Source organism: Zootoca vivipara, chromosome 9 (genome assembly GCF_963506605.1).
Source record: "Zootoca vivipara chromosome 9, rZooViv1.1, whole genome shotgun sequence".
NCBI classification, from domain to species: domain Eukaryota; kingdom Metazoa; phylum Chordata; class Lepidosauria; order Squamata; family Lacertidae; genus Zootoca; species Zootoca vivipara.
In genome coordinates, this window is record NC_083284.1 from 58546918 (window position 1) to 58574842 (window position 27925).

The following is a 27925-nucleotide window of genomic DNA, read 5'->3' on the forward strand; positions in this document are numbered from 1 at the left end:
ACCAATAAAAGAATAAAATGCAGAGCTGCGTAGCGTCGTTACTCTGAAGTAGTCCACTCCGGCCACTGTGACAGCAACCTCCTAATCCTTTTTGGGCTACTTTGGAGTTGCCGGGATGAGCGTGTCAGAGGCGGAGAAGTGGCGGCAGATCGCTGAGCAAGCCCAGCTAGAACTGCAACAGCTGTCGCTGCAGGCGCAGGGAGAATTGAAGGCAGCTAAAGAGGAGACTAAGAAGGTCCAGGACGATCGGCTACAACTTGCGGAACAGGTGAGAGAGCTTCAGGAAAAAGAGCAGCATTTAAGGGCGGTGGCGGTAGACCTCCAAAACAAGCTGGATGCAGAGAAAAACAAGGCGGGAGGGGCACCCCAAGTCCAAGTGCTGCCAGGAAGGAGAGCCGGGACCCTAGTAAGCAAGTTCAACGGAGACCCTAAGGAGTTTCAGGGCTTTGAGACTGAGATTGTGTATGCTCTTGAGCTGCACCACGATGAGTTCCCTGATGATGAGCACAGAGTAGCGTTTATTGTGGAGCACCTTACAGGGGCGGCCAGGGAGTGGCTAAGACCGTTAATTGCAACAAGGAATCCTTGCATGAAGAATGTCAAACTGTTTCTAGAAGGTTTGAAAACGATGTATTCGTCCGATAGTCATATGGACCAGACTAAGGAGGAACTTCATAATTTACGCCAAGGAAATATGACAGTTCGCGCGTATTGGGCGAAATTCACCATGCTGGTGCACAGATTGGGGTGGGATCTGGAGTCGGCCCCAATGCAAGCGGCGTTCTACTTGGGGTTGCATGAGGAGGTGAAGGATGAGCTCTCGAGAGGTCCAAAGCCCAGTAATATGGATCAACTGAGCAAAGCGGCTCTGGCGGTGGGGGTGAGGCAGGAATCCAGGTGGAGCGACAAGCAAGCAACGCGCGCAAAGCGGGCTTGGTTCCCACGGTCGCAGGAGAAGCCACTCCCTCAACAACCCTTTCAAGCCACGCCTGGGGCCAGTCAGGACCAGGAACCCATGCAGATTGATAGCGCGCGCGCGCGGGCTTTTCAAACCCCAGCGGCGCCAAGGCGCAAGGAGGGAAGGGGTGGGAATTGCTTTCTCTGCAACTCCCCCCAGCATCTCGTCAGAGACTGCCCACATCGCAGGGAGTGGCAAGGAAAGGCGGGAACGGTTGTGCCCTCCCCCACTGACGCAGCACCACAGCAGGGAAACGGGAAAGCCTGGCTGCAGGAGACAAGGGGCGGCAGCCAGGCACAGTCAGCAGACAACAGCCCCAGCCCACCCACCCGCACAGAGAGGAGCAGAGCCAGCCCACCCCTCCCAGAGCAGGAGTGGTTCTAGAAGTGACGCTCACGCTCCCAAATGGCTATCCCCTGACAGTCCTCGCCTTAATTGACAGTGGGGCGTCAGCGAACTTCTTCTCGAGGAACTTTGCAGAAGAGCACCAGATCCAGCTTCTGCAGCTGGATTTTCCTCTGCACGTGGCAACCATTGACGGCAGAGAGCTGCTGGGAGGGGCCATCACTCATCAAACCCCCCCCATGAGAATGACGGTTGGAAGGCACTCAGAAACACTGGCATTCAACGTCACCACCATCTCAGACCCCCCAATCGTTTTGGGCATGAGCTGGCTGGCGCGCCACGACCCCTCCATAAGTTGGCATCAGAGATGCATCACTTTTGGATCGGACTTTTGCCTGGAACATTGCATGCAGCACCAACCAGGGGAGGGGCCTCCGATAGCCACGGTGGCCACCATGCACGTCAAAGGGGGTGAGGCGATACCCAAACCATACTGGGACCTGCAGGAGGTCTTCAGCGAAGCGGAGTCCGACCACCTGCCCCCACACCGGCCTTTTGACTGCCAGATCAACCTGGTGCCAGGGGCAACTATACCCCCAGCCAAGCTGTACGCCATGTCAGACCAGGAACTGGAGGATCTGCGCGCTTTCATCGACAAGAACCTCAAGCGGGGGTTCATCAGAGAAAGCAAGGCAGCAGGGGGCAGCCCGGTCTTCTGGGTGGACAAGAAAGACACGCAACAGCGCCGTCTTGTGGTGGATTTTAGACGGCTGAATTCGGTGACAGAGCCAGTGGCTTTCCCCATGCCCAGAGTGGATGATCTCCTGACAGCGGCACGCAGGGGCAAGATTTTCACCAAGCTAGACCTGAGGGGGGCGTACAACTTGATCAGGATCCGGGAGGGCGATGAGTGGAAAACCACGATGTTCACGCCTCTGGGCTCTTTTGAATATCTGGTGATGCCCTTCGGGTTGCAAGGGGGCTCAGCATGCTTCCAGGCCTTCATGCACCACGTCCTGGGGTCCCTACTCTTCAGGAAATGCTTGGTCTTTCTGGATGACATCCTTATTTACTCCAACGACCCAGTGCAGCACGTGAAGGACGTCAGGGAGGTGTTACAGCGCCTGAAGGAGAACCACCTGTATGTGAAGCTGGAGAAGTGCAAGTTTCACACCAAGGAGGTGGACTTCCTGGGCTACAAGCTGTCAGACAAGGGGCTAGCGATGGACAAGGACAAGGTGCAGACCATCCTGGACTGGCACAGCCCCAGGACGCGCAAAGATGCCCAACGCCTACTAGGCTTTGCCAACTTCTACAGGAAGTTCATCAAGAACTTCTCTCGAGTTACGGCTCCCATCACTGACTGCCTGAGAGGCAAGCAGAAGTTCAGGTGGACACCAGAGGCGCAAGCAGCGTTCGAAAGCCTCAAGAGGGTGTTCGCCTCAGACCAGAACCTGTTCCACGTGGTTCAGGACGCGCCCCTACGCATTGAGACAGATGCTTCTGATAAGGCTGTGGGCGCCATTTTGTTGCAACTGGACGCCAACAGAGAGTGGAGACCCTGTGCCTTCTTCTCCAGGAAGTTGACCCAGCCCGAGCGAAACTACACAGTTTTCGATCGGGAACTCCTTGCGATCCACGCGGCGTTCCAGCACTGGAGGCACTTCCTGGTGGGCGCCAAGCACCCCATCCAGGTGTGCACAGACCACAAGAACCTGGAGTTCTGGAGAACTGCCAGGGTGCTCAACCAGCGGCAGATACGGTGGGCAGAGTTCTTCTCGAACTTCAACTTCTCCATACACTACATCCCGGGAGAGCAGAATGTCAGGGCGGATGCCCTCTCCCGCAAGCCAGAGTACATGGAGGAGGAGGCGCCACCAGCCCCGAGGCACATTTTCCCCCCGTCGGCATGGTCCTGCGGAGCAGCAGTGGTGAGCGAGGCAGAACTCACAGCACTGACGGCAGCGGATGAATTTGCCAACCGCATCTTCAGAGAACTGAGAGGGGGAAGGGAGCAGGCAAAAGACTTTGCAGAACGCAGAGGGCTGCTTTTCTACAAGGGTGCGCTGTACCTACCCACCACCCAGCTTCGACGTACGGTCCTCAAGCAGATGCACGACAACCCAACAGCGGGGCATTTTGGAAGGGACAAGACCACTCACCTAGTCATGAGACACTTCTGGTGGCCAGGGGTGAGGGAAGATGTTCGAGACTATGTAAGGGGCTGTAACACCTGCCAGCGGGCGAAGGTGGTCAGAGCAGCGCCACCAGGGTTGCTGGAGCCCTTAGCCACGCCACACAGGCCGTGGGAAGTGGTGTCCATGGACTTCATCACAGATCTGCCTTCGTCCAGGGGTAAGACTGCAGTGTTGGTGGTGGTGGACCTCATGTCCAAAATGTGTCACTTTATACCGTGTGCCAGGGCAGTCTCGGCAGAAGAGACAGCCAAACTGTTTGTTGATCACGTTTTCAGACTGCATGGATTACCTTTAAGGGTTATTTCGGATCGTGGCCGCCAATTTGTTTCCAGGTTCTGGCGGCGGCTCATGAACCTCCTGCAGGTGGAGGTCAGCTTGTCGACGGCTAGACACCCGCAGACCAACGGACAAGCGGAGAGGGTCAACGCCATTCTGCAGCAGTACCTGAGATGCTACGTCAGCCAGCGGCAAACGGACTGGGTGGATCGCCTGCCGCTAGCAGAATTTGCCTACAACAATGCAGTGCACGTCTCCACAGGGGTGTCGCCCTTTAAGGCCAATTACGGGCGCGACCTCAGATCTTTCCCGGAGAGGGAGGGGGAGGAGGAGGAGGAGGGCCCACAGGCTGAGGATTGGGCAGAGGAACTGGAGACGGTGCACCAGCAGCTCAGAGAACACTTGGAGAGGGCCAAGGAAGCGTACAAAAAGGGGGCAGATCGCCACAGGCGACAAGGGGAGGTCATCAGGGTGGGGGACAAGGTGTGGTTGTCCTCGGAGGGCCTTCCCACCAGAGGGAGGTGCAAAAAGCTGGCACCCAAATGGCTGGGCCCCTTCACGGTCACGCAACAGGTCAACCCGGTGGCATACAGGCTGGCACTGCCAGAGGACATGAGGGTGCATCCAGTGTTTCATAGATCGCTGCTGTCGCCGTACAGGGAACGCAGCAGGCTCCGAGACAGCGAACAAACCCCCGAGGGAGGGGGGGAGAGGGAAGGCAGGGAGCAACTCAATGAGGCCACGGCCATCCTGGATTCAAGGTGGGGGGTGGGGGGCCTGGAGTACCTCATGGCATGGGAGGATGCTCCACCGTCCCACAATGAATGGGTCCCCGCCACTCAGATACAGGAGGAATTCTTGGTGGAAGAATTTCACGCCCTCTTTCCCCACAGACCCAAGCCCTGGCACATGGAAAGGGAGGGGGAGGAGGAGGAGGCACGGGAGAACAGCTCACCATGGCGCTGGGAAGCGGAGTTTGAGGAACCAGAGGATGAGGTATGGGTGTCGCCAAGATCCACCCAGTCAGAGGAAGGAGCAGATTGGCAAAACATTTTTACCCCCACCAGCTCTGACGCCACGGACTTTTTGGGATTCCCGTCCTCCCAGGCGGAAGGGGGGGGGCTCCCAGGACTGGGGGGAGGTGTTCACACCAACGGGCTCGGAGAGCACCGAGTTTTTTTATGTTGGAGAAAGACGCGCCAAAAGCCATTAGGAGGTTCTGAAACCGACTGACAACATCGCTCCGTGTAAATAGCAATGACTTGAGCACTGTAAATACGCAGCACCAATAAAAGAATAAAATGCAGAGCTGCGTAGCGTCGTTACTCTGAAGTAGTCCACTCCGGCCACTGTGACAGTATCTATGCAGCCTGTGTCCCTTATGAAATTCACCTCCCCCAGTCTTAAACCATACATAAATGTAACATGACAAGCTGAATATAGGGTTACAGAAACTGCAGACACTGCGCGATGAAGCTGCAATATATAGGTCACTAGTTTAAAGCATTTGAAAGATGTGGTTTTTGAATAGGTATATCATATATTAGATGAATTAAGGCAGCATTGTCACTTGGGATAGTATGTTAGCCTGTTGAACAAAATCAACAGAGAGTTGTATGATGCCATACAGACAAAAAACAAAACAGACAATGAAGTTACCGTGTAAACTGTCCAGTTTATCTGTTGGAATAAAATACATAATTGTGGCCTTCATCATGAAGCCCAGTGGTATTTAAATACAGTAGTTCATATAGCCACACTGTAAATGCTGGGCAGGGTTATGATTTGCCTTGTGAAGCCTATTTGCCTTGACAAAGGGCTAGAAACACTTTGCTCTAAGCTGGAAATTCAGCTACTGTCCATGGTAGAGTCTTCTACGATTTGCACAGAGATGGATGAACAAAGCCAAAGTCCCCATACGATCCAGACCAGCTCGCACAAAAAGGATGAGTGCCGACATCATTAAACTTAAACCTCATTAGGGCTAAAATCTGACGGCCGGACTTTCATGACAACCGATTTCAAAGAATACCACCAACCGTGCCACGTGTACCACACAATTCCATTGTCTGTAGCTGCCGAGTATGGTCCATTGTAGTACAGGCCGTTCAGGTTGGCAGAGTGACATCTGGCAGAAAAAAAGAGAAATAAAAGATATCCTTTAGATGCACACAGAACCATCTATGCCCTGTGGTGCTTTCACATAGCAAACGCATGCACAACAACTGTCTCAAATGTACATGCAACATGCAAAGCGAATGTGGCTTACGTTTCAAATCAGATAGAAGCTGGTTTGAGGGAAAATGCATCAAGACGCAGTATTTCTTTCGATTGCAGCTAACATCTTGCATACATGGCTTTGGACAGCAGGGGTGGGAGCACCCTGGAGCCAGAATAAATGGTAATGTATACCCAGCCTATGTGTACGTGTAATACTGTGCTTAACACATTGCTTACCCTAAGGGCAGAGGCCACAGATTACCACTTCTCACTGTTACAGCCACTGTATGGAATGTTTTGAAGCTGCAACTGTTCATTACCGTACTTCACGTGCACTGTGATTTAACCTGGCAATATTATTGTCACCCTAAGCCATGACTTACTGCTCTGTTAGTTCCTTCAGTCCCCCTCTCCAATATCATCCTAAATATCCTGCAGTAGTAAGGTCCGGATTAACCACCATAGTAAAATACTATAATTATATATAGTGGTATCCCAATGTCTCCATGAGATAAGTACACATCAGACAGCAATTCAGTATGGGGTGTGGGTGTGCATTACTGAAAAAAGAATCAGAAGGAGACCTCAAAGGTGCAATGAAAATGATTTATTAGACAAATAAATTGTAGACTCAAGGGCAACTGGTTTTTAATTCATCTGAAGGATAACTGTCACTCTGAGATAGTATCCAACACTATTTAATTATCCTTTGAAAGGATTAAATCAGTTGCCCTTGAAGAGGAGTTGCAAGACTTGAAATGCACTGGACCAAAAAATTATTTTCAGTGTGTACTGAAATCTCTTCTATCTGTCCTTATTGCATTGGTGCCTTTCCTTCCTTCCTTTCTGCTTGTATGCTGCTGTAGTCCTTCTACCTGGCTGCAATAAAATTCCCACAGTTCCAATCTGGATGGTGTTGCCTTGTCAATGTCACATGGCATGGGATCAGTTACTAGGTGTGTGTATCTTACAAAAATGTAGTAATTGTCCATCATGAAGGATATATGATCTCTATCACCTGCTCTTGTTTGCTACTCTAAAGTTTTATGAGATAGGGTTTGAGAACAGCAGCCTTAAACAAAAGGCTTTTTTGTTCCTTGTTCCTGCCACTTTGCCTGCTAATCGGCATCATCTGAGTATGCTTCCGAACCTGTGATGATTGCACATGGGAACAATCACATGAAAGAGGTGCAGTTATGCGCCTTCCCTTCATTAGTGGCTTTGGAGTAACTTTGTGAATGCATTTCCTGCCAGCACTTGGGGTTTACATGATAGAACAAAAGTAATTACCCACAGCCTGGCTATTGGGCAACTGATGTCTATTTGCTAGGAAATCTCAGTGCAAGTTAAATATAGGCAGACTGGCCATCGGCCAACAGCTTAGGTTCTCCGAGCTACCTTTTAATTGGCTATGCAGAAATCCTCCCTCTCCAGCCCTAACCCGCGGAAGCCCTCTCTGCAAACTGTCTTCAAAACTCTCCATGATGCTACAGGGCTTTATTTGTCTTCGTAAGAAATAAAACAGCTCTGGTCCATCTCCCCACCCCCCAAATGTCCAGCTGGAGGTCAGAACAGGGCCTTCTGCGGCACATTGCCGTGTGTCAGCCAGTCTACAGCTTCCGAATGTGAATGTAACAATAGTAAATGCTTTGTCAGTAGTACAGTATTCAGCCGCTCAGAGGCTCGGAGAGGGAACAGAATATCTCATCAGACAGCCTGCTCCAGAGCAGGACAGGATTTCTCATTTTGAGCAGCACGATCCTGCCACAAGCAAAAATCCTGTCATTAGATGGGTGGGGTTTTGCAAGGACCAGGTCAGGCCACCCACTTGGACAGTAAGTTTTGTCCTTAGCTTAAGGTGTCAGTGTGCTTTGCTGTTTAACACAGGAGTAAATTACCAGACAATAATGACCTGCCCTTTGAGACTCTATTGAAACAGGGGCTAAGCCTACTTTTCAGAATGTGATGGAATAGTGAAATGCTGAGGATATGGCCCTCAGCCTTGAGTATCTGTTGAGGCAAGAAGCTTACATATTCATCAAGAAATAAAACAACAAGCCAAGGCACTTTTGCCACAGCTCGGAGGCAGAACCCCTGCTTTGCATGCAGAAGGTCTCAGGTTCAATCCCTAGCATCTCCAAACAAGGCTGGGAATGTCTCCTGCCTGAAAACGCAGAGAGCAGTGGCGTGCAGTCAGTGGACTAGGGGGACTAGGTCCCTAAATGTTCCTGCTAAATTGAAGTATTAAAGTCTGGCGCCTGCTTCCCAAAGCCCAGGGAACCTCTGCCCAACTTAGGGAGGTACAATGCTCACGCGTGCAGCACCAGCACCCAATTGCACTGCACCCCACTGCCAGAGAGCCCCTAACAGTCAGTACACGTAGACAAATACTGTGCCCCCTTGTTAAAAGGACGTCCCTTGACTTGGAAGTGTTGAACAATTATCACCAAGTGGAAAGTTTTTTTTTTGGGCCAACGTTCTCAGGAGGTGGGAGAGGGGGTCCAGCTTCAGGCATGCTTGGAGAAGACTGAATATTAGGCTCCATGTCTCTATGGCTTCAGGCACAGTCATGGCAGTCTCACAGGGCCCAGGAGAGGAAGGTGCAGGAAGTACATTGTATCCCTGTTCAATGTTGCAAAGGGAGCCAAAGGAGGGGAGCCAGAAATTTCCTGGGCCCTCAGCAAACGTTTGCACCTATTGGGTGAAGAACGAGCATTTGCATTTTGTGTAAGCCTACATAAAAAACGCATGGCGCTTCTTCCGCTGCCCGCTTCCTGTTCTGCCAACGTGCCCCCGCCTACTTCCCCTTGGCAATCCAGAGAGGTGGTGCTGAAGTCCTGGCAGAAGAAAGTGTGAGCGGGTGAGGCCTGTAGGTGACATACTCTGCCTGCTGACGGGACTGCCATCTGCCAATGAAGGGTGCTAGCGGTGCCCACCTTCAAGCAGAGGAGGGCGAAGCTGCTCATTGCCACCATTATCATCATGAAGAGGTGAAGAGCTGACTACGTCTGGTGAATTTTCCAAATAACTCTCCTAAGAATCAGGAGATGGTTAATATTTGCATTGACTCAAAATATATTGCTAAAGGTACAAAAAAAAACAACCTCCACTCAACCCTCCACCTCCAACTTATGATATTTCTGTTCTCCAAACCACAAGTAAATACTCAAGTAAATGAGTATTTTCCCCGCCCGGGTGGGCCACTTTCTGCAAACCAGCCCAGAGAGCTGCGTCACCTTTTGTTGTTCTTACGTGACCAGGGTATCCTATCAGTGCTATAATGTCAGTGCTGTCCTCTCCCTGCTGGTTGCCACTTCTGTTCTTGCAGGCATCCTGCTCTATTGAATGCTCCATTGTTCAGCACAAAAGAACACAGCTTTGAAAAACAGCGGGCAGGCGGCGTTGGAATGGACATTGGCACTGTCTTTTTCGGAGTACATCCACTGCACAACAAAGTCACCATCGCACACCGATACCATCAGTTATTAAAGAGGCACCAACTCCCTTCAACTGCAGTAGAAAACCTCTTGGATTTACAGGCCACCAAGTACCTGCATACATTAGGCTCAGTCGCTGACAAATCTAACACTGCATAAATTTTTACTGGGTGCCTGGGTGCCTCAAGCAGGACAGATAGTTCCCCTCTCCCCTAGGTGCTCACCATTATTCCTCTGCCCTAGCAGTTGACACCATCACATTAACTCTGAATTGGACTGATTATTTAGAGCGTTTTGCAGGCGAGCCTGATCCTATGAGCCTCTATCCTGAGATGGAGTGAACGTGCGGCTCTGCGCCAGACAAGGCTGCAAAGCTTCCCCTTGCCTTTGAGATCGGCAGAGCAGGTGCCCTTGCTGTAGCCGTGCCAGTGCTTTGCCAAGAGATGAGGAAACAGCAAGTGTTCTTTATATTATATCCTGTCTTTATCCTGTGCGTTGTTTAAATGTTAGTGTCTTCCAATTCAGAAAGAGCAGGGCCTTCCTGTGCTGCTACAAGGAACGTTGGAAACCGGAGCAGAATGTGCCGCAATTTACATGTTCGTTGGAAGTCAGGAACAGAAATCACCCAATCAAATATGAATAGAAAATTGCTTCTTCTTTTTAGTACACACACATTATTTTACAATTTATTAAATTTATATACCATCCTTCATCCGAACAGCACAGGGTGGTTTGTAATATTATGTAGTTACATCACTTTCTGTATCATTTTTGACATTTTCATTGCAGGGAAATGCATTGGAATTGATTGCATACTTAATTGTATTAGTTTTGGCACTTGGGGTGACTTTTGCCAATTCTTCTCTTCATTTGCAATCCCCCACAGCACCACTTCCAATGACTGCCCTGCCCAAGCCAGGAGCAGATTTTCAGAGACTGCAGAGAAGCAGGAGGTAGGAAATTCATGTTCCATGAATGTTAACTTCTTGCATTCATGGAAAGAAAAGGCCAGGATCCAAGCCTCCATTCAGTTTGAAACTGGCAATAAAAAGTAAACAGCGAGAGCTGGAATAATCTATTTATGGTCATTATTCTGTGTGACTCCAAAAGATGTGACTCAGTTGGGTATATTCAGCAGTGATTCACCAGAAACAAACGTGACTCTCCAAAAAGCTCAGTAAAATGCAGACAAATTTCCTTCTGAAGTCAGTGGAAGATTTGACTTCGCTGTGAACAGGATTTACACACAGGTTCATTTCCTCTCTTTTATTATTTTAGCATTGACAAGAGTAAAAAGATTTAGATTTGGATCAGCCCCACTTAGGACTGCCTGAATGACACTTGCAGTCACTGGTGACATGGCCTGTGAGTTATTAGGTAAGGGACAGGTCTGGGCAATTTCCCCACAAAAACGCAGAGCAAATAAAGGGTGACATAGACAAACACTGTAGCTAATCTTGATGGACAACCCTTGCCAAGTGAATTTAGACTGCTCTAAGGGACCCAGGTGGCGCTGTGGTTAAACCACTGAGCCTAGGGCTTGCTGATCAGAAGGTCAGCAGTTCGAATCCCCGCAACAGGGTGAGCTCCCATTGCTTGGTCCCAGCTCCTGCCAACCTAGCAGTTCGAAAGCACGTCAAAATGCAAGTAGATAAATAGGAACCGCTACAGCGGGAAGGTAAACGGCGTTTCCATGTGCTGCTCTGGTTCGCCAGAAGCGGCTTTGTCATGCTGGCCACATGACCTGGAAGCTATACGCCGGCTCCCTTGGCCAATAATGCGAGATGAGCGCACAACCCCAGAGTCGGTCACAACTGGACCTAATGGTCAGGGGTCCCTTTACCTTTACCTTAAAATGGTAAAAGGCAACTCATTTCCAAAGGAACAAGCACATTTATTCTGTAGTTGTTGCATAACTATATTGGCTTACTATTTTTAAATCTAATGACTTTTCTTTCTGCAGCTGCCATTAAAGTTTTCTTATGTATGCCACTACTAATCCAGGAGTCTTCCTCGCCTGACTGATTTTGTGCAGGTCTCCGTGATGTTGCTAAAAATGTGCAGAATCTCTCTGGACAAGGGGATTAAAAAATAACCCTGTTAACATTTATTAACTCATTTCCAGCACTAACCTGCCCTACATTTCCAAACAAATGCCACATCTGATCTGGCAAGGGGCCAGATGAGACGTGACGGTGGCAGACCGGTCTGTGTGTCTCAGAATCGAATTGTGGCACATTTAACATGAAATTGGGCATTGGGCAACTTAAAGGGCAGCAAGGGAATGCAGGAAAGGAGGGCTGAGTCCCTCCCTCCTGCACCAGCAGTACTCCAATTTGTTTTGCACCCTCAACAACTTTTTCACAGCAGCTTTTCCCCAAAAAAGCAATGGGCCGGATTTAACGGAGTTGTCGCACTAGCGGAAATCATATTGAGCCTTACTAATGAAACAGGACTTCCCCCCCTCTCCTCCTCCTGTACTAACCCTGCACCCTCCCCAAATCCACTTGGGAGGGTTGGGAGAACCCCAAAAATGGCACTAGGGCAGTAGAGGGGTGATCATTCTGTCTAGCAAACAGAAATGACTGCACTGGTGGAACAGTTAATTGTCCTAGTGCAACACTGAATTTCCCCCTAGGGTGGTTTGTTTTTGTTTTTAGGGTGCAGGTGGCGGCAGTGGATACAAGCAGGGGGAGCTTTAGTTTATTATTATTTTCCCTTATAGCTGCACCCAGCCTTCCATAAAAATGGACAAGAGTTCTAATATAACATACACACAGCTTAATCACCAGGACCTCTAAATGATTTATGTAAAATATACATTGTGTTACTGATAAAATCAAGTGTTGAAACAAATTAACGTAAAGCAATATTGCAGTAAGCAATATTGCAATATGTTTCACAATAACACCGTCTTAAAAAACGCTGTCTAAAAACTGCACATTATTTTTTTACGGCAACCATCAAGGGTGCCAACGTGAATAAATTATTGGGGGGGGACAGGTAAGCCCCGCCCCACATAATTAATCACATGTCGTGGTGCACACACCCCATTTGAATGTCAATGCCCATCCAATTGCGGGGGGGGGGGGGGCTGCCATTTTGAGCTTGGGACCAGGACTTGGAATTGTGTCCAGACTCAGACCAGAGCCAGCATAGCTGGTATAACCTGAAACACTTGCTTCCTATAATTGCCCTCAGTCAACAGCCTGGTTGCAGTGCTGTAAACCAGCTGAAGTTTCCGTCATTTGACTTTTCCAAGAGGACACTGCGGTAGTCCAAATGAGATATCTAGTATACCCATACCTCACTTCTTGCTTTATAGCAGGTATGTCCAACTTGAAGTAGGCTGGGATCTACGATCCAATATAAAAACTGGCAATGGTCTACCACCCAGGGATGGGTGCAGGGTGGGTGGGTGCTGGCTGCTTCTCCCGAGGGGGCAGGGTGGTCTGGTGGGTGCTGGCTACTTCTCCTGAGGGAGCAGGGGTGGGTGCCGGGTGGGCAGCAGGGATGGGTGGGCAGGCGCTGGCTGCTGCTCCCGACACCAGCTGCTTCCCCCCCCCATGGCAGGGGTGGGGTGGGTGCAAGGAGGCACACATGCGTCAAAACAGCCCCTCCTGGGAGAGGAGTTCAGGACGAGGTTGTGGCTCCTCAGGCACATCTCCAGCGGAGGGGGCATGGCGATCAATCAGATTCATCCCAGGATCGACTGGTCAATCGCAGTTGACACCTTGGACATGTCTGCTTTATAGCATCACCTGCATGGGCTTTCCCCAGAAATAGGAGAAGGCAGATTGGGGAACTACAAAGCAGTGATGCAGAGTCTTTGTTATGTGGCCATAGACCTGAGTAGCAAAAGGTGTATTTCATGCAAGGTAGCACAGAACGGTTATGGTATTTCCCCCTAATATAACACTTATTTGCGTTACATGCATTTTAACACACTCCCCCGCCCCCCGCCCCCCGCCCCCAAATAAATACATTACAATTTTGGAGACATTGTTTCATTAGAAAACCACATAGTAAAACTTGGAGAAGTGCGGATTGTGAAGAGTAGCTGCTTTTTTTGGCTTGCAGATTGTTTGGGCAGTGCAAATCAGGCAGGTTCACATTGTGTGTGAACTGAACCAGATTTATTCCCCATCCCTAAAATAAATGCATGTAGAGTAGAAATGATAATAAAATACTTCAAGTGCAAGCAAGTATGGGGGAGAGAGAGAGAGAGTTACCTAACCTGTTAAACCACCAGCCAGCTTTATCTTCTTCAGCGCAGTTCTTTTCATAGTTGTCATTATCTCTGTCCTTTGTACTGAATTTCATTCCTTGGTGGTTTGCCCACCATTTAACTTCAGGGTGAAACCCCCCAGTGAGGGAATCTCCTGCTGTTCCAGAGTATTGCCCACAGTTCATCTTGTAAGAGCTCTAGTTGAGAGAGCGAAGAAAATATCATTTAAAGCAGTAAAGTGCAACCTCGGCATCCAAACAACTTTGTTAGAAACACACACACGCAACCCAATCAGACTTATTTACAAGCAGAAATATCTCATGCAGTTTCACTTAACATGCAGTGGGGGTAATATAAAAGGCAAGCAGGTGTTTAAGGTGAAGAAGAAAAAGTTAAGATAGATTAGAAAGAGCTTCATATGTCTAAGATGCAACATTCCCCCCCGATGCATTTAGATTCCTAATTTCTATTAGAAGTGCCAAGGTGTCAGTTAACGAAGATAATGTTATTACCTGTTCGTCTCCAACTCTGAAATTTTCATACCGTGCAAAACGCCGTTCATCCATGAAATCAGACAGATCAATTTTCAAGGTATAATTCCCTGAAAAACAACAACGATAGTGTTGAGGATAAATTATCCATTGGAGCGGAGAGAGCTTCCATTCAATTCACTTGGTGCCTTAAAAGGTGTCAGATTCAAGAAGCGTTGAATCCGACCAGCAGCTGAGAAGGAAAAATCAGGAGCGCACCAAAAATGTGCTTCTGATTCTTCCTGCTTAATTTTAACCTAAGTTTGCTTGTCCCTAGGGATGGAAGGAGCTGTCAATCTTGGTTCTCTCAGTTTCCCATCTCTCCAATCTTAAATTCAGTTGTCCACATTTCTGCAGCAATTTGCAATTTATTTATTTAAATCCTCCATAAAATTCACCAGCATTTTAGTGCGAATTTCTCTTAACAAACACAATTTTGTTTCATTGGAGAACCGCATCTCAAGATTTGGATGACTGCAAATTTTGAAAGATGGCTTTTGTTTTGGTTCTTCCCCACCCACCACGCACTCCCGGAAAGTGTGAATTTGATAATTTGTCAATAAATGCTAATGGAACCAAATTCTTCCCCATCCCTCCCTGCCCCACACGATGGGCGGTGGTTTAGGCCAAACAGTACTGGGATTCAAGTGGGGAGACCTGGCAGGCCTAATTAAGCCCACAAGGGGGGGGAGAAAGCAAATCAGCTATAACCACGTTGGGGAAATTAAATGGTTGATTCCAGCCTTTGTTTCTAGTGTTACACAATCAGCACTGTTCCTGTCATCATTGGTTTTCTTTACCTTAATAAACATTTACTAAGCAGGCCTTCTTACCCTGAGAGGTCAGATAGTGGAGATTTTTATTTCCAAGCCAGTATTCACCATCTGGTGAAGCAAAATCGCCAAAACCTTGTTCATACTCAGCCCAGTCTCTGAAAGCAAAATGTAAACCTCTGATTTGGGTCACTCAAAGAGAATTATCAACTGGTCCTATATTATTATTATTATTATTATTATTATTATTATTATTATTACCGGTATTATTATTATTATTATTATTATTATTATTAAGAGGATTTTCAGATGCTCTTTAATGAAACACCCCTTTGAGTTGCACAGTCTTCTAATGAAAGCAAATCCCCAGTATTGTATCAATATATTTAGGGACATGCTTCTGGGTATATTTCACAGCAACCTCCATTGTTTCCATCCATTGTTTCCAATAGCTTCACTCCCTCACAAATAGGAATATTAGTTTCTATTTGATGGGGGGGGGGAGAAACTGCTGCCACTGTTTTGTGAAGATGCCATGCATGGAGATTTGCCTGCTAGGAATGCCTTTGGCATCTTGGGTCCTAATAGGTCATGTGCCCCAACTTCAGTGGGAGTGAGGCATAACCTCCAACATTTCTCCGATGAAAATAGGGAAATCCCATTCCATAATGATAATTTTTTACTATTTATACCCCACACATCTTACTGGGTGGCCACAGCCGCTCTCGCCGGTTTCCAACACATGTAGAATATTAAACATTTTTAAAACTTCCCTTCAGATGGTTTGGGATAACTCCATACCTGCCAACATTTCCTCCAATGAAAATAAGGACATCCTAAGGAAAAGTGGGACATTCTGGGATCAAATCAGAAATCAGGACGGATTCTCTAAATCAGGGACGTCCCTGGAAAATAGGGACACTTGAATGAGGTCCTACTTACTCTCCACTGGTATCTGACTCCTACCATTCAGTGTCTGAAAGAAAGTCCTGCACAGGCTTTTGCCAAACTTGCCACAGTCCCCAGGGAACTAAAGCAGTCACACACAGAACTCTTTGAGGTGCATGAGAAGAATTAGAAAAAAGGACCCTGTCTTAGCTGTTAAATAAATACAATTTTTTGGTGTTGGTGATGGTAAACTGAATGCTTATCTTAGCCAACTGTCATGGACTAGTTGGACACAGAGGAACAGTGGGTGGAACTAGCTGGGAAACCACAAAGGGAAGAAGGCTCAGAATCTGGGGAGTGGTGGTGGAACAACGGTGGGTGGTCATAGGGAGAAGAGGAGGTGTTGGAAGCTGAAGCGGTAGCAGGGCTTAGTGAGCTGGGAGAGCATGTGGCAGAGAGAAGTCCAGAATCAGAGGCAGAAGCTGAAGTAAGAGAGTGAGAGCAGGGAGGCCAAGAGGCAGAGATGAGTCAGGCTGGTGAAGAATCACGGGTGTCTCCCCTTCCTGCTGTGGCAAGGTCCCCTACCCACTTGCCTTCCAGAACCAGAAGAGGCATGAAAAGGGCAGATAATAGGTTGGCTGCACACTGGTAAAGTCTCCAGCTACTTGGAAAAAGCCCTGGAGAAGAGGCGACTTATCTAGGTGAGTCATCTGTGGGGAGGTGGGGACTTTCAGTCTCTGCAACTGATACAAGGGGCCAGATCTACCGGGAATGTGCTGCTGTGCTCGTTGGGCCTGACACTCAACCAAGTCTGTGGATATTGTGTTTTTGCTAATAAAGTGTTAACTCCAACTTTGAACTGTCAGATACTGACTGGAAAGCTCCTGTGACACCAGCCCAGTTTTTTATATTTGGATTAGGAAAGGTTTAGAAGAAAGCAAACTGAAGTCAGACATGAAAATGATGCAAGAGTCATGAGTGTGTATGTGGAGCAGATGGACGTAGCTTCTCCAGGATCATCAATGAGAAGCACTGAATATTACATTGCATCTTTCACTTTCAGAAGTTAGTACAGGGATAGAAGATTTAGCATTAGTGTTTCTCTCCTCCCGTGTGCCTATGACTTAGTTCTGATTTTAAGCCCACCACTTACCTATCAAAATTTTGACTCCCATCTGACCGTCTCTGAAAAACTGTCCATCCTCCTCCTTCTGACATGTCACAGTAGGCAGAGAATCCACTGGGGCTGTCAAGAGGTTTCATCTTGTGATATCCACTCTGTTTGTGTCCAGCGTTATAGATCTCCGCACAATCTGCATTGCCCCAAAACAACAGTCATTCTAAATAATGAAATTTGGTCTTGTTCTCATTACTGCTATAATATATGCAAAGAGACTCTTGGATTCTGACATCTTCTACATCTACTCAGATGTTAGTCCCATTGAGTTCAACGGGGCTTTCTCCCAAGTAAGTGGGTGCAGGATTGTGTCACCCAGAGATACATGATATGCCTAGAAAGCTAAGCTAACATTTGCTGTTTGGAATGGTCTTGTTCCATGATGTATCTCGGTTGAACTGTTTCAGACTAAACCCCCGGAAGATTTCAAGTCATTTGTTGGTTAAATAAATACAAGGGAAACAGTTGGAAATTGGAGTTAACAAATTCCTAATTATATATGTTTAGCCCACAAATCCTTTTCCACTGTTGCTGCTGACTTGGTCTTTATTGAAGATTAAGGTTTATTGAAAGCATATTATTTGTACAAACCCAAAAAACCTTTCCCTCTTTATTTGCAGCCTCCCAAGTCAGATTGACCATGCATATCTGTAAGCCCAGTTTACCTTCTAGCCTCCATTTTTGGGGTCTTGCAATTGTAAGAATTAAGTATTTATTTCTCAGTGTGGGAATAGCGGTAGCTGCATATACAGTATACCTTTAAAACACCCCACCGACCAGGGCATCTTTCTCACTGCCGTTTGCTGAGAATTATAGCTCTGCGAGGGGTAAACTGCAGCTGCCAGGATTCTTTGGGGGGATGTGCTTTAAAGGAATGGTGTATATACAAGCCCCATCCATATTGCCAATGCTATGGCCTTTGTAATATGGGTAGGGCTGGCCACTGTGCCTCTCTTTGTTTTTGGTACAAGACTTGCCAGATGTTGGGGACTGGCTGGATAAGGAGGAAGGGTGGGGCTGGGGGCTGGGGCAGCCAGAGAATCCCCTAGGGAAGCCTCAGAAGAGGAAGGCTCAGATCCAGGGGAATGCTGGTGGGACACTGAAGACAGGTCAGAGGACGGGGGGGGGGCAGAATGGTTGGGCAGAACAGGCTTCAGTGAGAGAGAGGAACCAGAGGCAGAAAGCACTGCAGATGCAGGACAGGCAGCTGGGAAGGAGGTGGGGGCTGAGGCTGCAACAGATTCATAGGAGCCTGCCAGTCCCACTATATTCAGCTCCCCTCCTGCCTTGTCGCCAAGAACATGCCAGACTTTGCATGTAGAGGAACAAAAAGCACAGACCAAGTTTAAGATTGCAAGGAAAACAGCCATATGGGCAGGAGGCTTAGTGGGGAGTGGCATAGCATCAGTACTGGCAACTGCTTTGCTGGGAGCTAGTCTTGCCCACAGGCTCCTCTGTTTGCATTCTGTTTCCTGGAATAAAGAATCCATTTTACTGCTCATCTCCAAGTCTCTGTGCTGACCTGCAGCTGAAGCAGCCCTGACAGCAGGGCATTGTGGCATCACTGACAGGCCACGCAGGTCCTGCTTTCCATCCCTCTTTCTGAAGGACTGCACAGAGTGCATGCTGCTCTTCTCAATGGGTCTCGGAGATCACTCCAGATCTCTTCTTGACTAGCTGGATATGCATGTGTCTTGTGTACATTAAAATAAATAAATGCATTTACTTCCGGGAAACTCATGCCATCAAGTTCACCCCCACAGTTTCCCACACATTTCCCCATCAACTTTCCTAAATGCTTAAAATCGGGTTCTTTTTTTTAAAAAAAAAAGTGGATTTGCTTAGCTAGGATGACAGTTCCCTTTAATCCACATTGCCCCAAACAAAAATTCTGGTGTGCGCTTGATTCTCTCCCTTTAAATACTGACAGTCTGGAGCCACCCTCCATTGGTAAAGGCTGCTGCATTTATTGAATAGGCTGCTGAGCAGATGGGGAAATTAAAGGAAGCAAGCTGCTCAAAAAAAGGGATTTGCCGGTTTAACTTTTGGAAGTTCAGGCTATGGTAGCTGCATGCCATAGTTTGGCACAATGACTGAGTGGAGTCTATTTGAAAAGCAGAGAGAAAGGGACGGAGATTTAGGTCAAACCTTTATATTCTCTTTCTTCTCCCAGATCAATAACACTGTTTTCACTTCCTTTATCTCTGTACTGCATGTCCTTCTCAATTAAGAGCTGCACAATCTTGGCTTGTTGCTGCTTCACACTTTGTTCCAGAAGTCTCACCTGGGCCTGGAGTTTTAGCTGCTCTTGGAAACAACTCTCTAAAGTCTGCCGGAGCAGTTCATTGATGGAAGGAGGAGGATGAATAAGCATTAGTGAACTGTTGGGTCACTTCCAGACAAACAGGGTTTATTGCGCATGCATTCCTATTTGCATCCAGAGAGGTTAGACAATGTTGTGTTGAGCAACTCTTATCCCACCCTTGCCAGTGCATTTTCAATCGCTTTCATTATTGTAAAAAGTCTGATTTCAAAGGGGACGCACATTTGCTGCCCAAGAGCTCCAAATCAACTTTAATTGCACAACCGGAATTTTCTGTTAGGTTATTGATGCCCACGTGAAAAGAATGGCAGTGTGAAATCATTGAAATGTAGAGGTGGAAGGGACATTGAGGGTCATCTAGCCCAACCTGCTGCAATGCAGGAATCCTGCCCACAGCTGTCCCTGGGTGGACTCGAACGACCAACTTTCTGGTTAACCACCAGATGCACAAACTCATTGTGCCCGGCGCCCAGTGCAGGTTTCCCACCGATCACCGCCTATCACATTCAGGTCCATGAGCCTATTTGAAAATAAGGAATGCAATATGCTCTTTAATTAGTAGTGCAAGGTTTCATAGCTAAAGTTATGATTAATCATTTGACATTTAATTGGTGATAGCACTTCATCAGGAAAGCTTTGTGCAACAGACTCTTTTTGTGCTCAGAAAGGTAACCCTGTTTGAGCAAGGAATTTGGAGTTCAGACAAAGAAAACTCTGTGTGTCTAAGACACATGAGTGCCCCACAGAAGGGAATTCAATTGAAGCTTGTACTTTGTAGGAGCTACATGCATCCATTGATCCAGCAAGTATTAATAACTGGTGAATTTACATAAACATTGCAGAAAAACTTGCATCATTCTCTGATCCATATGAAGATAGCAACAAGTGACACACACATTGTCTTTAATATAGGGTTACCAGATGTCCCCGGTACTCGGGGACAGTCCCCAGATTTGCAAATCTGTCCCTGGGAAATGTGGCAGCGGCTTCAGGAGCTGCTCGCTGCCGTGGCACCCGCCATTTTTCCTCGCCGGAAGTCCCCATATGATGTGCACACATCATATGGGGACTTCCGCTGAGGAAAAATGGCAGGTGCCAGGGCAGCGAGCAGCTCATGAAGCCAGCCAGAGCCAACTGCGTACCAGGCTGGCTCCGGGCTGCTGACTGCCACTGCCGCCAACACTGCCAAAGGGGAACCGGGGACATCCAGTGGTACAGATCTCCTGGCCCCTTCCCCCTTTGTTTTGACTGATTGGGGGAGGCTCGGGAGTTGCAGGCGGGCGGCCGTTGCCCAGTTTTTTAAAAAAACTCTGTGCATTTATGTTTCACAGGGTGCGAAAGAAGGGCTTTGCACCTTTATACAATATGCATGTGTGCTCGGGCTCAGGGTCTTTTGCCTCACCATCCCCACTACTGACTCCTTGTTGCTACTCAGCTTTAAAAAAAAAAAAAAGTGTCCCCGGATTCATTGAAAAAAATCTGGTAACCATACTTTAATATCCATGCTCATTCTGTGCTGCTGTTTTTGCCCTTTTCCCTGGTTTGAAATTATCCATTTGGTTCTAAAAAAAAATACTGTCTATCTATCAATGTGCCAATCTATCAACATGTCGTTCTGTTTAGTGTTCTCTTTTCCTTGATGGGACAACACTACGTATTATATCACTGCAATTCTGCAGCGGACTTTCTTGGTTAAAACAGACGAGATCCCCCCCTCCAATTTTATTACATTTTGGCTTGACTTAAAAGTAGGAATTTGTTACCACAGTCAGGAAATACATACACAATCTGGGTCATAATTACATAGTGTTGCTTGCGGTGAAACAGAAGACTTCTGCACAGGACCAGACTTCGTTGGAGTCCCCTCCCCCCATTTTTTCGCTACAAAAGATGCAATTCAGTTTCGTTGCCTAATAACAGGAAATGAACTAGATTGGAAGGGAGGAGGAGGAGGAGAAAGGGGCAGCAATGATTCTGAAACTTCTACATGGAGGAAAAATTCAAAACAGAATATTATTTATAGACTAGATCCCTCTCGCCTTCAGTATTCATTCCTAGGTTGCTTTAAATAAGCGTTTGTTGCTCGAGGCATGTTGATGCTGGAGCGATCTTGATTGCATGCCTTCCCTTTTAAATATTTGTGTTGCGTCTCAGATGTTTGTTTTTCATTTAATTCCTACCCTTGAGTGCAAACCAATATATGGCAGTGGAGAACAGCCTGGAAAACATGTGGCGGGATTAGGCAGCTTGTCAGGAAACTCTTCCAGAGGGACGGGCTCAGTGCCAGTCCAAAGCAGCTTCGGTAATGCTCCAACAATTCATCCAGAAGGGAACTTGCCTGCCTGTTGGTTGTGATGTTGTTTCAGTGTAAAGAGTGGAGCCCCTCCTTGCAGGCTCAGGTGTTGCACCATTCCTAGATTCACAGCTGCTATATTATCCACCAGCGCTGTCAACTGACTAAAGGATTTTTACCAGATTAATTATCTACATTTTAGCTGGTTTGTTGAGTAGTTAACTGATTCAGTGTAACTTCAGACGGAACTGGGTGTTTCAATCAAAACAGGCAATTGTGCTCCTAACTTATCTCAGACCAACAGATTAAAAGGGATCTCGCTGTTTAAAATCCTCTACCTCTTAGCCAACAAAAGCTGTTTTCCCCAAACTTGGGTCTCCAGCTTCTTCTTTTTTGGGGGGTGACTACAATTCCCATCATCCCTGACCACTGGTCCTGCTAACTAGGGATGATGGGAGTTGTAGTGCAAAAAATAGATGGAGACCCAAGTTTGGGGAAAACCGCTTTCATTTGGGAAACTCTGAACTAAAGGATTAATAGACTAATATACTGATTCAGCTGCCTCCCATGTTATTTTATTGTTATTTATTGAATTTATATACCACCTGACACCCAGAGGTCTCAGGGTGGTTCACAGAACAAAATCAAAATATAAAACCACAAAATATATAATCAAAATAAAAACCACCACCCGATAACACACACACATATCAAAAAAACCCACATTTTAAAAGGGCATATTGCATACCTTAAGATAAAGACAAACGAGAAACACATTACTGTATCCCCATTTTATGCAGGCAGGATTGATACGTGGAGGAAATCAGCATCTTACATGGCTGGATCTTACACAGGATCCATAGGAAGCTGCCATATGGGGCGTCAAGTTATTGGTCCGTCTAGATTATTATTGTCTACACTTGCGATTGGGTACCTCAGGCCTTGGCACTGAATGTGGCCCTCCTAGTCTTTCTGTCTGACCCGTGAGTATCTCCCTGGGCCATGCACCCTTGCTAACCACATCTCCCCTGGCTCTGTTTTGCATCTTTGTACTCTGCTTGAATGTTTTTGCTTGGCTGGCATGTGCCATTGAACTCTGATAATGCCTCTTGTTTGGAAGACTGAAAAGGGTGTGCAAGACCACATAGAGGTGAAATGCAGATTTGTTGCTCCGCCCACGTTTGCCTCAGGCACCACCCACCACTGACATGTGGTCTCTTTAAGATCAGACAGAAAGTAAGGTGACAATTGGTCTGGAGAAAGTTAAACTGGCAGCAGGACTCTTTCCCAAACCCACAGTACCTGGAGATGCCAGAAATTGAACATGGAACCTTCTGCATTTAGTGTCTGCAGAACACATAACTGACTACAATTCCAAATTAGGGTTTTTTGTAGTTATTTTCTTGGGGGGGGGGTGTTTTATCTGCTAATGGCATTTATGAAAGGGAGCAGAGATGCACAAAGTAAAGCAATGGCTTTTCACTTTAAAGTATATGCAGACAGATGTTAGGAAATGCTTGGTCTCTGTTTGCATGCATTTAAAAGGGGAACGTGACCATCAATACTGTTTTGTGCAGTGTTCATTTAAATGGCTTCCTTGAGCACTGAAAGCTGCACACAAATAATGCATAACGATACAAAATGTGTATTCTTCATACTGTTCACTGGTGTAGTAATCAAGCATGAAGGAGAGCTCCCTCATGTCAAATATTAGATCTATTTGATGGGATAGGCTTCAGCCAATATGCAGTTACTTACATGGCCTTTTCTCTTAAGCTTTGCTCAGGAGAATTTAGAAATCTGTGCTGCAACACACATGCTCCCTCTTCTGGCTTTGCAACTGCAACACACCCAAGCAAAGAATCCTAGAATTCAGGATTTGGAAAGGGAACATAAAGATCATCTTATCCAACCCCCTGCAATGCTGGAATCTTTGTAAGGACTGAAAGCACAACCTTGAAATTAACAATCACATGCTCTACCGACTGACCAGATTTGCAACACTAGATACTAGGGTCTATATCAGCGGTCCCCAAACTAAGGCCCGCGGGCCGGATGCGACCCAATCACCTTCTAAATCCGGCCCGCGGACGGTCCGGGAATCAGCATGTTTTTACATGAGTAGAATATGTCAATATTTAAAATGCATCTCTGGGTTATTTGTGGGCCTGCCTGGTGTTTTTACATGAGTAGAATGTGTCCTTTTATTTAAAATGCATCTCTGGGTTATTTGTGGGGCATAGGAATTCGTTCATTTTTTTTCCAAAATATAGTTCGGCCCACCACATGGTCTGAGGGACAGTGGACCGGCCCCCTGCTGAAAAAGTTTGCTGACCCCTGGTCTATATCCAGGTTGGGGTGAGACTTCCGGTTCGTCGCGGCGGTGAGAAGGACGCAGGGACTTCGCGTGCCGAGGTCCCTGGCTTCTCGGAGGGGGGGGAAGTCCGCAGAGCGAGCGGACTCCCCGTAAAAGCATCGGATCGAGAGTTCCGATGACTCAGGCGTCCAGCGGCTGCTCCGTTTGGCGGATCCCCCGCCGCCCGAGAGCTCAATAGAGCGATCGTGAGCCGGCGGGGTTGAACCGCGGGAGCCATTTTGGGCCACATCTTACCTCCGGGAAGCGAAGCTCCGAGTCCTGACCCGGCAAGCGGCGGATTCTTCCGATTTGAAACTAAAGATTCCTAAAGAAGTAAGTGGAACTTTGATCTGGATCCTAAATTTGCTGATTGGAAAATAGGAGAGACTTTAAAGAAACGGAAGCCGGTCTCTTCCTAATGGGAAACTGGGAGGCGTTTGGAAAAAAAAATCCTAAGCCGAATAACGAAAGAATTTGAAACTGTGGACCCGAGAGGGAAAAAAGACTTTTTGGAACCATCTCAGCCCCTGAGTCCAGCACCCCTTGAGGTACAGCGGCATTAAGGGGAAGAGTGTTTTGACAGCTGTCAAAAGCTGTCAAACTGTCAAAAGACCGGGTGGATTGATTGCACTGCTGTGAACAGGAAAAATTGTTTGAAAATGTGAAAGAGCTATTTAAATTGGAAGTAAGAATGGATTTGGGACTGAGTTAAGAATTAAGAAAAAGAACAGCCAAAATGGAGTCGATCGTCTGAGAAAGGAATTTTCCAGTACCCATTGTTCCCTACCCCCTGTTTATCTGCGGTTACGAGAGGTATGAAAACAAAGCTGTCTCGAGCCTTCCAGGAGACTGTGCTGAACTACTTGCTGTCATGGGAAGATTTTTACAAGGAACGGCAACATCCCAACTTACCACCAGTTGAGATTGAAGTCCAAGTCCAGGACTTAGAGGATAATTTAAATTTGGAGACTGCTGACTCTGAGACTGTGTGTGAGGAGAAACAACTGGAAGAGGACTTGGACTATGACAAATTTGTTTGGGATGAGGCAAAATATGACTTCCAAAAGGAAGAAAAACAAGCAGAACAAGAAGATGAGAGACAAAGGGACTTAAAGTCTAATGGAATTGAAGATCCTGGAGGGGTTAAAATGTGGAGTGGGGTTTTTGAGGGATGGGAAGGACAGGGGCAGGGGGGGGGCAAAGGCCTGGAGATGGATTTGGGAAAGAATGGGTGTGGGGTAAAAACTTTAGTTAAAAGGTATTGTTTTGGTTTCTGAAAGACGGTCTTCGAAATCTTGGCATGACAATGGAAATGCTGAACCAATTGGGGGAAAAAGATTTAGGGAGAGGAGATGGAATGTAAAAAAGAAAGGGAAAAAAAGTTATGTTTCCTTAAGGGAGTATAAGAATGGTTTGGAAAGAATTTTTAAGTTACTGTAAATTATTGTAGGTTAAGTGAGGTGTTTAGGCAGAAAGCTGCCTACCCCCCTCTCCTTACTCTGAGGCACTCAGTGGCAGGGGGTGCTCAGATGGGTGAGGAGGAAATGGAACCTTGGAAGTGCTGTGCTCTGCAGGTACCTCTTGTGGCAGGAGGGGACCTGTGGGAGGGCAGCATGAAAAAGGAGGAGGATTGAGTTAATATTATAAGATTAAGATTTGAAACTGAGTTGGAAAATTCGCCACAAGTAATCAGAATTTGTTAGGAAAACCATGAGGAAGACTATCGAGGGAGTCGCAATTAAGATGTTAAAATAATAAGAACTGGGAAGTCTGAACTCTTCCCAATTTTCCTTTTGTTTTGTTTTGTTTTTTTTCCCCTCTTTTTTTTCTTTCTTTCTTTTTCTTCTAGGTTTATTAATATGATTATGAAAGAGTTGGGGGATGCAGATCCCCATAACCCCTTCCTCCCTGTTCTCCCAGTGGCAGGGGGGGGATATGGAGGGAGGAGGGAGGGGGGAAGCAGAACTCAATTCACAATTGGACCCCTTTGTTTCCTAAAGCACACGGGTCCTACTGGTGGCAGAAGTGGACCGGTGTGTGGAGGGAAAATGAAGGGACAGTGTTATATTATATGTCTTGTTTGTGTATGTCTTGTTTGAAAATTAATAAAAATCTCTTAAAAAAATATATATATCCAGGGTGGGGTTTGTACAGCATAACCTTTTCTCTACAGGCCAACTTTCTGATAGGTAGGCAAGACCACCCATCTTCTGAAATTTTGATGTTGTCAGGCAATCCCAGCAACCTATCAAAGTTGGCCTGTGGGGTAACTCACTGGCAAAGCAGTACCTAGCAGAACAGGATTCCACTACTGCCCAGTGATGCCAGCTGATTGATAGATGGGCATGGTGATGGGAAAAAGGTATCACAGGCTAAATTGGACCCCCTGGCCCACAAACTACAGCAGGCGTCAGCAACCTTTTTCAGCCATGGGCCGGTCCATCGTCCCTCAGACCATGTGGTGGGCTGGACTATATTGGGGGGGGAATGAACCAATTCCTATGCCCCCAAAATAACCCAGAGATACATTTTAAATAAAAGGACATTTCTACTCGTGTAAAAACACGCTGATTCCCGGACCATCCGCGGGCTGGATTGAGAAGGCGATTGGGCCGCATCCAGCCCCCGGGCCTTAGGTTGTGTACCCCTGGACTAGAGGTTCCCCACCCCTGGTCTATATCGTTCGTGAACAAGCGCGATACATTTGTGAATGAGTGCAGCCCTCATAAATACACCACTAGGGCAGTCGTTTCAAGAAGCAGGCTGCTGGCCGAGTCTGAACACCTACCAGCTGTTTAGCAGGGAACAGAACAAGGCTGCTCTTGTTTAGATTCAAATTCATATTTCAAAAACAAAGCATACTTGAGGTGGCTATTTTGTGTATGTGTCTCATAATATAATGGACGTGCGATAAAGCAGAACAGTCATCCACTTATAAGCAAGAAGTTCCAGAAAGGTACCTGTGTTAAGTTTGCTGAATAAAAAACAACTCATAATCCAGCAGCACTTTAAAGGCATATGAATGTGATTGGCCTAAGCTTAAAGTTTATGACATGCCATATTAAACATTAGCCTTTTAGGGTGCTACAGGATTCTTCACTGCCTCCCCCCTTTAAGGAAAGGGATTTATGTTTTAGGCATGCACAGAAGGCACCTGCACCTCAATTTTGGAATCGAGGAGCACCCCCAAGTTATGCACCATCAGAGGGGAGTGCAACTTCACCCAGAACAGGTAGGCTCCTCAATTGCCAGATATGAGAACCACCTAGCTGCAACACCTCTATCTTGTCAGGAATCGGATTCAGAGTCAGTCTATTTGCTGCCCCCCCCATCCAGCCCACCCCCACTGCCTCTGGACACTAGTCCAACACCTGCCCAGCCTCTCCTGATTCATACAGAATGGAGGCCAAGATGAGTGTTATCAGTGTATATGTGATATAGGTCCCTAGGTGATAGCTCCAGTGGCTCCATATAGAGGCAAAATAGAATGTGATATGGAATGAACACCCTAAAGCATGGGTGTCAAACACAAGGCCCGGGGGCCAAATCCGGCCCGCCAGACCTCGTCATGTGGCCCGCCGAGCGCCCCAGCCAGCAGGACCCAGCAGCGGGACCTTGCTGCTGAAGCGCCGCGCCGACAAAGCGCCGACAAACAGCTGGGGCTGGGGGGGGGGGGTCCCTTCACGCTCTTTTCTGGCGCTGAATCAAGGCGGCGACCCCCCTTCCCTTTCTTTCTTCCTCTCTCTCGTTCTTATTCTTTCTTTCCCTCTCCTTCCTTCCTTCTTTATCTCCGTCTTCTCTCCCTCTTTCTTTTTCTTTCCTTCTTTATTCCTTCTTTCCTACTCTTCTTTCTCTCACCTCTTTCCTTCCTCTCTCCCTCCTGCTCCCTCTTTCTTTCTTTCTTCCTTCCGTCCTTCCCATCT

At 47.2% G+C, this 27925-nt stretch overlaps 1 protein-coding gene across 1 annotated transcript in view; it reads right to left on the reverse strand.

Moving 5' to 3' along the window:
- Positions 1–5432: 5432 nt before the first annotated feature.
- Positions 5433–27925, reverse strand: part of FGL1 (fibrinogen like 1) — a 31800-nt gene continuing 9307 nt past the window's right edge. The window contains exons 3-8 of the mRNA XM_035112835.2: positions 19179–19359; positions 17007–17166; positions 15026–15123; positions 14175–14263; positions 13672–13859; positions 5433–5905 (exon numbers count right to left, since the gene is read on the reverse strand). Coding sequence (XP_034968726.2) covers positions 5746–5905; positions 13672–13859; positions 14175–14263; positions 15026–15123; positions 17007–17166; positions 19179–19359 — 876 coding nt within the window. The 3' untranslated portion in view covers positions 5433–5745. The remainder of the gene's footprint in view (positions 5906–13671; positions 13860–14174; positions 14264–15025; positions 15124–17006; positions 17167–19178; positions 19360–27925) is intronic.